The sequence below is a fragment of the Diabrotica virgifera genome, chromosome 5, assembly GCF_917563875.1.
Source record: "Diabrotica virgifera virgifera chromosome 5, PGI_DIABVI_V3a".
NCBI lineage: Eukaryota > Metazoa > Arthropoda > Insecta > Coleoptera > Chrysomelidae > Diabrotica > Diabrotica virgifera.
In genome coordinates this window covers 156,614,787-156,627,131 of record NC_065447.1, presented here as the reverse complement: position 1 = coordinate 156,627,131, position 12,345 = coordinate 156,614,787, and the positions used below count along the sequence as shown (strand labels likewise).

At 32.3% G+C, this 12,345-nt stretch overlaps 1 protein-coding gene across 1 annotated transcript in view; it reads right to left on the bottom strand.

The window, feature by feature from the left end:
• LOC114332848 (uncharacterized) overlaps window positions 1-12,345 on the bottom strand; it is a 415,288-nt gene that overhangs the window by 177,162 nt on the left and 225,781 nt on the right. The window contains exon 8 of the mRNA XM_050650473.1: window positions 7,525-7,818. Within this exon, the coding sequence (XP_050506430.1) occupies window positions 7,525-7,818 (294 nt within the window). The remainder of the gene's footprint in view (window positions 1-7,524; window positions 7,819-12,345) is intronic.

Below are 12,345 nucleotides of genomic sequence, written 5' to 3'. Positions count from 1 at the left end.
TAAATAAGTCCATAAGAGCTAATGTATTTGTAGCACCTATTCGAACACTTGCGCCTCTAGCGGCGATTGCTGAAAGTTGAATTAGAGGTTGAAAAGTTAGCCCACAAACGATGCATTGCGTTTCCACTCCTTCTTACAGGTCTCCATAGTTGTATGGTAACTTTGACATTGACAAATGAAATATTGTCATCGTGACGTCACCCAGACGATCAATTTTACGAATTGTTTGTAAACATAATAGGGTACGTGGTTTGGAGGCTATATTTTGTTATTAAATATCGTTAGTGTTTTAATTTGTGTTTATATCTTAAGATATAATGTATCTATAGATATTATTAAGTGTTTTTAGTATAATAAATTTAACCGAAAACTCTTTTACAAGTGTTAAAATACATTTTAATGTGGTTGTATTAAGTACCTACTTACTTTACTGGATTTTCTTTCTGCTGTATTGTATAGTAAAGGACATTCGTGTATAGAGACATTACAGTTCTGTAATGTCTCTTGCGGTTCTTCACATCAAGTTTACATCATCTGTGTAGGTTACAATCTGCTTAGACTTATTGAACAATATATCTAATTAAGTCTATAGATAATAGATCTATTATATGTAATTGTTTCATATAAAATTATAACAAATATTGCAGCCATCTGAAGATCGTTTGAATAAACAATTATAAACTAAATGAATATATAAAATGGGCAAAATTCCCTTTATTGCGCTGAAATTGTATTTTTTTATAATTTACTGTTAATGTAAAATTTCACAGGTACCTATTGAATGGAATCATAATGTTTTAATAGTTTTAGATATTATAATCCAGTACCTAACGTAATCAGATACTCTTATGTTAAACTTAAGGGAAAAACTACTAATTTTGATACATAAATCTTTAGTTGAATCTCTTTTTCACCATGGTTTACATGTTAGAAGGAATTTACAATAATGTACTACATGCAGTATCCCCAATTCAAAATTATTATATACCTACTCAAAATCATTTAAAAAAGTAAATTGTATTCAACCCATTATTAATATACCTAGGATATTTGAATGATTTAGTCCCATATATACACAAGAAAGAATCTCCTTCTGCTTTAATTAAGTAGTAATGCTATTCTACTGCATATATTTAATTGCAATTATATTCTATGATTTTTGTAACTCTACAGGTATCTACCACATTTTTTAACGAATATATGAAATAAATAGTTATTAACCCGCCGTTACACGCGTCTTCTATTGTGACGTAGTTGCACGCGTATGAGCGTCGCCCTCACCTACATAAATTCGACTTATTCCGAGGAAGAATGAATGTCAACATGTATAAATATAAAATGGGTTGTACTCACATATTATAGAAAGTCTCGTAAAGCACTTTTTTTTATTAATTTAACAAAACAAAAGTAAAAATAATATACATAGATTAAAAGCAAGTTTTCTTAATTTTCAATTTCAGCAAGCCACTGAAGAAATTAACGTTCTTTACGCGAATTCATTTTACTAAAAATACAAATTAAAATTAACAACTGTTCTGAAGCTATTTCTTTGTGGCATTTATGTAATTAACGATTAATATTTTGTATTTTGATAACGACGTCCGAGGTGGAATACAAAACGTCAATAAAATCAATTTTTCAAGTATGTGGCTTATTTCCCAATTAGAATAGGTAAATTTAAAAATGGGTTCTTAACCAGTGGCGCGCCTAGAACCAGTGGCGCGCCTAGAATTTTCCTCTGGGGGGAGGGGGGTTTGCTTGGGCACCGAAAGTTTTTTGTATTATTTGTGAAAGACAAGTTACATTTTCCTACTTTCTTTTATATATATTTCTATATGCTCTGGGTGGGATTTTAACTCCCAAACCCCCCACTCGGTGTGCCACTGTTCCTAACCTAATCCAAACAATAATATTTTAATTAAACCTACCTAAATATTAAATAAAAACCTAAAAGTTTCTTTGAGATAACAGAAACGTGATTTCACCGTGATTGCACGCGCAGTGAGGAATTCCCTCACTTGAAGAGGGATGTCTCTTCTTTCAACTATCACACAGCACACTGACCGCCTGAAATATTCTATAACTTTTTCATACCCTCTCATGAACCATGCTAAAGGCATTCCTGGGTGCTTAAGGTTATCGTATTAGTTTACACAATTTCAGTGGTAATAAACAAATATGGTGAGGGATTCCCTCATAGCGCGTGTAATGGTGGGTTAAAAATCCAAACGTATTTTTTTTAAATATACACATTTTCAATACATTCCTACTTTCCGAGTTCATTTCAATGAGTGAAGTGAATGAATTTGAATGCATCATTCTGGGTGACGTCACTCCCGCCATTAGATTCTCGACGCTGATTGGTGGAAAGTTACCATGCAACCTGTCTATTTATTAACCTTGCTCGAAAACCATATCGAGATTTCTCATTCCCTCTCTGACTTGCGAGGAGGTAGGAGTAGTGTCAGGGCCGAACTTACCCTATAGGTGTATTATCTGTGACAAGTGTTGTGACAAGTTATAGCAAAATTAAAAACAAGGACTCACATTTTAGATAAAATGGCCTCTGTAACGCATAAGTGTGTTTACGCGGGATGTTTTGAAAGAAACGATGGAACAAATAATAATATATCTTTCTTTAAATTTCCCCTGAAAGACGTATAGTCCATTCTTTCACGGTTTTTGGTCTAAATTTTAAAGAACCGCTTGGATTGACATGAAATTTGGCATACGTATAGCTTACATGTCAAAGAGAAAAAGTGATATTGTGCCGATGTGTGCTTTTTCCCTGGGGGTGACTTTCACCCCCTCTTTTGGGTGAAAAAATATATGTCCAAAATAAGTCCGGAAATGGGTAAACTGACTAATTTTAAGTGACTTTTGTTCTATAGAGCTTTATTATTCTATTAGTTCTATTAGAGAATTATGACAGGTGATAAATAGCAGTCTGATTTTTGCATGAGAGTTTAATCTCTGTTCGGAGAGTTTAAGTCTGTTCTGTCGGACAAAATAAATATGCCGTTTTCGTGGTCTGACCGTTCCAAATTTTTAAGCTGTTCCACAATTAAAACTGCCCCTGTTCCAGTGTTCCCATATATCAAAGTTTGTCCGACTCGACACCCTTAAGCTATTAACAAATTTTCAGCTTGCTATTAATCAACTTTTTTTCATACGCGGGATCCAGACCTATAAGTATTTTGTCGAAAAAACGTTCTTAGCAAAAATATAGCCTATAAAAAAGTAAAAAAAAATGTTGTACGCGTTAGGTCTCTGGATCTCGTAGAACCAGAGTTATAGCCAATGAAAAATAGATTCATATTCACCAAATTTCAAATAGAATATTTCGACGAGAAATATCCAAAAAATTAAGCACTTTTTGGGGAAAAGCCATTATAACTTTTTTAAAGTGTTTAAAAAAAGCTTTATTTTTGTTTTTACAAAAAGTTTCTAACATTAAATTTAAGCAAGTTACGCACAAAATAAAGTTGGTCCCTGTTTTTGCAAAAAAAAAAATCGGGAGGACCACCCCCTAATTAGCAACTTAAATGAAATTAATCGTCACCGCTCCAAAAATTATTTTTCTTATGTTGTGTTTATATGATCTGTAAAGTAAAATTTTTATTAATCAATGACTGTACTAAATCAGAGAAATTCCGCTTATGTAGTATTTTTATTTGCCACAAACTTTATCAGTGATACCGATACCCAATTAAGTTCAATTGAATTTAGGCCACATTTAGGATGATATCGTGGTAGTCTCAAAACATCATGACAATATCTTGCAAAACTTGATCAACATCATGTATATGTTACGGTCGATATGATAAATCCGGTCTATATTAATAATTACCGGTAAATATTAATAGAACCATAGCAGCTGGTCAATGTGATTAATAATGCCTTTATAATTAGATTTACCGGCTATTATTAATACTTTCCCGACAATTCTGGTTAATTTAATAAAAACACCTTTTGGGCTTCACTATTGTTTATTTATGAAATTTGATAATAAATTTAGATACTTAAACAGAATTTTTATCAATAAAAAAACTCAACTAGACACCCTATAAGTAAAAGCAAACTCATACACACGCATTAGGCTTTAAGTTACTAGACTATAATTACTTGTTTTTATAGGAAAGGTTCTTGTGGCACTTAGAATAATTATAAAAAAAAGCTTAGTTTTTTGCGATTGCAGCGTTTTTATTTGCATTGGCCACTACTATTGCAGTGGCGAAATTCTTGACCGCCTAAATTCGAATCTTTACGAGCGCATTCACTGAGACTTATCTCAGTATCAGGCCAGGCGCCATGACTGAAATAAGTGTTTCTTTGCAGGTGGTAAATTCGTTTCTTGCATGAAGTTGGTTTAAAATGCCATGCTTATGGCCAAGCTTGTACAACTTTTAATCTATAACAGAAATAATAATGGCAATAATGTTTCGGCTATCGGCTTTAGCTCTATCAACTTCTGGAATTCGCACTCTAACACTTTGACCTAGTTTTTCAACAGGGAACCTATCATTAGAATGCTTTAGTATTCTGTCAGATTCTTTTACAAGTGACTGTTTAGCAAAATCCCGAGTCTCCTGAACTATCTTTTGAAGTTTTGTCAATTGAAGTGCCATCTTCTTTGTCTCCCTCATTTTCTTTAATACCAATACTGGCATTGCCAATGCCAATACTGGCATTGTCTTCCTCATTGACAGTAATGTTCGCACACGCAATATGTTCGATTGGGCTGTTAGTTTTACCTGTATCTTCAATATTCGCTAACTGTGATTCCTGGGTTGTACTATTGAGTTCCATATCACCACGGTGCTTTGCTCCATCATCAGTGTCATCAGAATGATCTGCTATTATCGCTTCTAAATCTTCTTCTGATTTCGGATAAAGTACCAGGGTGTAAGGATGTTTTTAATCCTACTTTAGCCTTATGATTTAATACAGTAAATAGTGTATTACACAGTGACCGCTTCCGACTACAGATTGACTAACACTGTGGTATGCGCTATGCGCCATATTTAGCTCTGGTATGTCGCAGTGACTAATAAACCTCCCTACACTCCACAAGCTTCTACGCACTTAACGGTATTGAAATTTATCAAATTTACCGTTCTAATCCGGAATTTATTAATAATTACTGGTCGATGTGATTAATTCTGGCATATTTATTACTTTTACCTAGCTATTCCGTTTGTATTAATAGTAGCCGGCAATTATTAATAATTTCCAATTAATCATACTTACCGTAACATATACAGTATGTCCCTGTAAGTTGTATCCATATGGAAAACTTTTTTATTATTAATTTTACGAAAAAAGTTATTCTTTATAAAAAGCTCTGCATGGTCCAAAACCTAAGATTTAACCATCAAATATCAAATTTTTTGAATATTATACGAGGTATGTCAAATAGTTTGAATTTCACTCAAGAGTAAAGTAGCTTTATTTTTCGTAATATTGGAAATTGCTATTATGAAAAGTTGTTTGGAATTAAAAACTATATTTTAATATGCAATTACATCCTTCTAATTGAAAAAAAATTTTTTTTGAGAAATTATGGATAACTATCATTATTTTTTCAGTTATTTCAATTCTGATAGCTCTTTTATTATTAATTTAACGAAAAAAAGTTATTCTTAATAAAAAGTTCTGGGTGGTCTAAAACTTAAAATACAACCATCTTATATCAAATTTTATCAATTTTGTACGAGGTATGTCAAAAAAGATAAATTTAGATCAAAAGTAAAGTACCTCTAGTTCAGAATATTTCAATTAGAATAATGTAATTACATACTGAAATATAGTTTTTAATTCTAAATAACTTTTCATAATAACAATTTTCGATATTGTGAAAAATAAACGTATTTTACTCTTGAGCGAAATTCATATTTTTTGACATACCTCGTATAAAATTGATAAAATTTGACAAAAGATGGTTGTATTTTAGATTTTAGACCATGCAGAACTTTTAAGAGTCACTTATTTTCGTAAAATTAATAATAAAAGAGTTATCTGAATTAAAATAACTGAAAATAATGTTGGTTATCCATAATTTTTAAAAAAAAAAATTTTCAATTAGAAGGATGTAATTGCATACTAGAATACAGTTTTTAATTCCAAACAACTTTTCATAATAGCAATTTTCAATATTGTGAAAAGTAAAGTTACTTTACTCTTGAGTGAAATTCAAACTTTTTGACACACCTCGTATAATATTCAAAAAATTTGATATTTGATGGTTAAATCTTAGGTTTTGGACCATGCAGAGCTTTTTATAAAGAATAACTTTTTTTCGTAAAATTAATAATAAAAAAGTTTTCCATATGGATACAACTTACAGGGACATACTGTATATAATCAAGGTTATACATTTTTATTATATTAAATAAGTCAACTTTTCCTATATCATCATTGTATGGAAGACCTTTATTTCGTATCCACAATTTCGTAGTTGCTACGAGATAGCTCTTTTTTCAGTTGACATTATGATAAGGAGAATAATTGTCAATAACTGTGACACTTCTTGGTGGAAAATTCAGCTTGAAAAACCATGATCAAGAAGATCCATGGGTTTGCGGAGACAGGATATAGATTTCATCCATACAAATTATTCTCCGATTTTATTCGCTATACTTCATAATCTTTCTTTAAAAGTTAGTCGGAGCTTCGTAATGTGGAGATGTCTTAATTTAAATACCTGTTTTGGTTTTGAGCTAGCTGAATGCCAATTGGTGAATTATTTTACGCAGATTTTTTTCCAGCCGGTTAGACAAATTCCTCTTGAAGATTTCCACGGGGACGTGTATGTGCAAACACAACTTTTTCCTGTACAAGCCAATTGTTAATCATTGGCCTGACTACGCCTAGTTTCCACGTTTTTGTGGACATTCTAATTTATTGTGTCTCATATATAACGCCGAGGACTACGTAATTCGATGCTTTTGCTTTGCTTAATGATATTTTTAACTGTTGAGATACTGATTTTAGCAGTTTTCGCTACCCTTTCTTCTACATTGGGTAAAGGAATGACCACGTTACCATGATTGGCCTGTTCTTTCACATTAAATATAATTGGACGACGTTGCGAAATGTTATGCTTTACAGTGAATTAAATTCCATTACGAAAATCTGTTGCTCCAAATGTACTTCCGATATACAGTAACACTGTGATAAAATCAATATTTTCAATGGCAAATAACTCGAAAAGTATTGACTTAAGTAAAAAAAACTCTATAGAACAAAAGTTGCTTAAAATCAGTCAACTTATCCATTTCCGGTCTTATCTTGAACGTATGTTTTTTCACCCACGAGAAGGGGTGACTGTCACCCCCCAAGTAAAAGCAACCAACGGCACAATTTCAACTTTGAAGTGGAGGGTAAGTAGAGCCTAAATCCAAATTTTCATGCAATTCGGAGTTGCCCCTGAAAATTACACGGTATCGTCGATTTTTCCGCTCATTTACTGGGCTACATGACGTTAAATGACGTTAAAACAGTAAATTTCAATCTATGATTTACCTGATTAGATTTAAAATATCGATTTCCGGCATCATAACAACGTTGTGTTTATCCACGAAAATGATATAATCGCCCGGTAAGATTCCTGCTCTGTCTGCAGGAAGTCCCTTTTCCACCCTCTCGATTCTCGGAGGATGCGTCCATACCACCGAAAACCCGAATCCTGACTTGGGCGGCCGCGTCAACCTCTTCGTACACGTGAACGGCGTCCTGCCGTTTCGATTTCCCGTCGCTTTTCTCTGTGTGGCTGCCGAATTTGCGTCAGGTCCATCCGTTGGGTCTAGTTCCAAATATCTGGAAATAGTAAAAAAACTGAAGGTTAAAATCTATCTGGTAAATTTCTTACATACTTTAGAATAGCAAGATACTTTTTTAAATCAAATAAAATATTACATTGAGATTTTTTTTTATGGCATAGACTTGGGTGTCAATTAGCCAGTCACAACTTTTTCGTTTTATGTTCATACATAAAGAAGGCAATGAGGTCCTTAGAGTTCCATAGCAAACTCTTCTACAGCTCTCTGCTCAGTTCAAAAGCTGGCCGCTATGGACTGTCCAAGTTGCTCACAACATTTTCCATTATACATCTTCTTCTTCTTTTTCATATATACATAATATACCAAATTACCAGGATTAATAAGTTTAGAGGTTAATTTTAGTTTCACAGATAAATTTCATTAAACAATCATATACATATATTCTTGCTGTTCAGAGACAATAGATAGGATATATTGAAAGGTGGAAAAACATTACATTTTATTAAATCTTGGATTAAATTATATGTGCATGGACTGTATTTTGCGCACTCAAAGAAAATGTGATTCAAGTCACCAACCTTCTGACATTCTGTACAAAGTTTTGAATCAAACACTTTAATTCTTGCTAGATGTAGAGGGAAACATGCATGTCCAAACTTCATTCTAATTAATGTTGTTATATATCTTCGAGGTACTACATAATTTTTAAACCAATATATATTTGGAATAAAAGGTTGAATCAGTGAATACTGAGATTTGGATTGTTTACAAAGATCTCGCCATGATTGACTCCACTGATTTTTAACTCGATGCTTAATAGTGTTAACTAAGTCAGATATGCAAAACTTACGATTATGTGAAGTACCATATTCAATAGGTAGCTTTTTTAGCCAAACTTGGCCAAACTATCAACATATTCATTATGCGTTAGTCCTATATGAGCCTTAACCCATAAAAAGTTCACTCTTCTTTTATTTTTATGAATTTCAAAAAAGATTTTCTTAATTAGTAGGATATAAATATTTGAATTGTTATTGGGAAAATCTATAGTTTGAATAGCAAGAAGAACAGAGAGTGAATCGGAAATAATTGTTGCAGATATATCTTCTGATTCTTTAAAATATTGCAGGGCCTCATAAATTGCTATTGCTTCAGCACTGAAGATAGAAAAATCATGGCCTAACTTAAATATTTTTTCTGTTTTAGTAGCAGGTATGAAAAAGGCACATCCAGTGCCAACTAACGTCTTAGATGCATCTGTATATATATTTACAGAATCTGGCCAATTCTCTAAGAATGTTCTTAAGATGTTAGAGCTAATATTACTGTTTTCATGGTAGGTAACTTGGTTTTACTAATTTAACTGTATGTAAAAAAGAATGAAAATCTTCAAGTCCAAAACTATCAATCATGTTATAATCACAGTCAAAATTTGACAGATCTCGAAAAGCCTCGCAAAGTGGAGGAGAGTTCTTTAGCTTCCAGTATTTATTAGTTAAATCCGCTACATTTAGCTTGTTAATATTTTGGTAAAGACCGATATTTAGGTAACGAATTTTCATTAAAAATTTCTGGCTGAGATATTTCCTTCTATAACTGAGTGGAATTTCTAAAGCCTCTACATGTAAAGCTTTATTTGGAGTTGATTTCATAGCTCCCAAATAGATACGGAGTCCTAAGTTCTGTACAACGTCTACTTTGTTTAAAATATGTTTAGAAGCTGAGCCATATAGAATACTACCATAATCAATTATAGATCTAATATATGATCCATAGAAAAGCAAGGAAGTTTCAATATCAGCTCCCCACCAAATCCTTGAAATTGATTTAAGAAAATTTAGACCCTTATTACATCGATTTATCATAAAGTCAATATGTAATTTCCAAGTCAATTTACGATCCAAAATCATTCCCAAATAATTAATGGAAGAAGCAAATGCGTAGTCGTAGCCATTAAGTTTTAAATTCTCTATTTTTGGGATATTATATCGAGTGAAAATACAGACAGCAGATTTATTTTGAGCTATTTCGAATCCGTTTTGATTGAACCATAAATTAACACAGCATTGAATTCGTCCTAAGGTTTGAACCGAGTTGTCATAAGTTTTGGCCTGTGAATACAGGAGAAAATCATCAGCATATTGTATTATTTGAAATTTAAAAATGTCAGTAGGGACTTTATGCAAATCCGCAGTATACATATTAAACAAAAGGGGACTTAATACTGATCCCTATGGTAGTCCTAAATGATTATATCTAGGACCTATCAGTTTATTATTATTAGTTCTTAGATATATCTTTCTGCAGGAATAAAAATTATAAAGAGCTTCAGCCAACTGAGGCGGTATATGAAAATGTTTTATCAATTTTTCCCTTAAAATGTCAATTACATTGAGATAGCAATAACAAATTTTTCTATTTGACAAAAAATTGAAGTATTATAAACCAAATGTAAGCTAATGGTAGGGGAGCAAAGTATGCTAAATGTGTAGTCACTCGAGCGCTATGGGCATGAAGACCTATTGGGTTGTGAAGAGTAGGTCCTAAAACATAAAAAAGTTAAGTAAAGCTTTCCATTTTAGTGGGGACTTTCCATTTTTAATTTAATTTTCCATTTCCAAGAATCGTTCCTTTTTAGATTGTAGCGCCATCTATCCATAATTCGAAACAAAGTCTCGTTAAAAAAGTTACTTATTTTTACGTAAGGAATCCAAATCTACAATAAAAATGGGGGCTCTCATTTAAGATTTTAAAGTAACCCCCACCCCACCGTCGTGGGAGGTCGTGTTTGGTGCCATTCGATAGATTTTTCAAAAATATTGAATGTAAGTGTATTTTTCAGTTTTTCGATCTGATGTTTATTTCGCGAAATATCGCGGGATTCGTATTTAAAATTTTTAATTTACCCCCCACCCCTCTTTCTGGGAAGTCGTGTTTGGTATCATTCGATAGATTTTTGAAAAATATTGAGCACATATTTTTTAGTTTTTCGATCTATTATTCATTTCGCGAAATATTCGCTTTTTTCTTGTGAAATCTTGAGACTCACCCATTTTGTACCGCCCCGCTCAAATCGTCAGATTTTTGAAATATGTACTTGAAAATTTTGCATGTACATACTTAACTTATCTTATCTTAATTTGATGATTTCGAGTTTTTCAAACGGATATTTTTTTTCGCCCCCCCCCCCTTAAAGAAGTCCCCTGTATTAAGAGCCAATATATGGTAGATGTACATTTTCAGAGTGCAAGGTTTCTTCCCATGTAATAGCCACTTTACACGATGCAAGTAATTGCGAAATTTATTGCACAAGTTCTTGCAGCAAGAACTTCTGCAATAAGTTGCAACTAGCTTTCTGCAATAAAGTGATTACACGGTACAAGTAATTGCATAAACTGACATGAAATGGACAGAAACTTTGACATACCATAAATTGTAGGTTATGTTGTTTTTATAAATTAAAAATGTAATTTTTTGAGTAGAGTTATCAGTAGTAATTGCAAAAGAGCTCTGAAATTATTGAATTTTTCCCGAGTGACACTTTGACAGTTTTAATTTGTCAAATGTGTCACGAGAGCAAAAAATTCTATATTAATTTCAGAGGTCGAGTGCAATTTGTTGCGATTATTTCATGAATAAAACTGTTCAAAACCAAAACTTTATTGTAATTTACTTATGTAAGTACCATTAAACACACAGTTTTTATAAATATTTGACGATTGAAAGTCATCACTTTTATAATTTTTAAAACATTAATTGTCATTAAATGTCACTGAATGTATTTTTTCGTAGCAACGAAGGGCATCTGACGTAATATACTTAACGACGGGGGATTATCAAAAATTATCGATTTAATTCAGATTTCTGTAGCTTTCTATTGGTCAGAATCTCCTATGAATGAAATAATCAGATATATTAGATTAAAAATGTTAGATTATAATTTGAGAAAATTATAATATGTATTATGTATAACAAAATCAATTAATACCTAATGCAAGTATACCTATAATAGGACATTATTCATTTACAAAAGGAAACAAGTTGTTAAATACAAAAGAAATAGAAAATAGTTTTAAAATCCCTATGTTGCATAATTAAAGTTATCCACCAGAATAATGTTATCTGTGAAGCGTGAAAATGGTAAAAAGTTCCTCTAGTTTTGTCAAAAATTGTTTAGTTTGAAATTTAGGATGACAGAATGTCAAATAAACAGTGTAGCCTTAAAAGTTACTAAAAAAACAAATTGCAGAAAAAATTGCATGAAAAATAGGACATGTTCTATTTAGCTGCAACTTCTTGCAGCAAGAAATTGCTGCAAGAAGTTGCAGCTTTTCTGTGCATTTCGCGTATGACACGATGCAATTTCTATTGTTGCAAGAAATTGTGCAATTAATTGCGCAATTAGTTGCATCCTGTAAGTGGTTATAATAATCTGACGCGCTCGAGTAACTGCAAAAATCCCTGCTTGGGCTCCCCTACCATAAGTTATAAATAAAATTGATAGGCACGGCCATAATTAGGCATGCGATTTTGTTTTTTTATAGTAGACACTAGAGCATAGAGC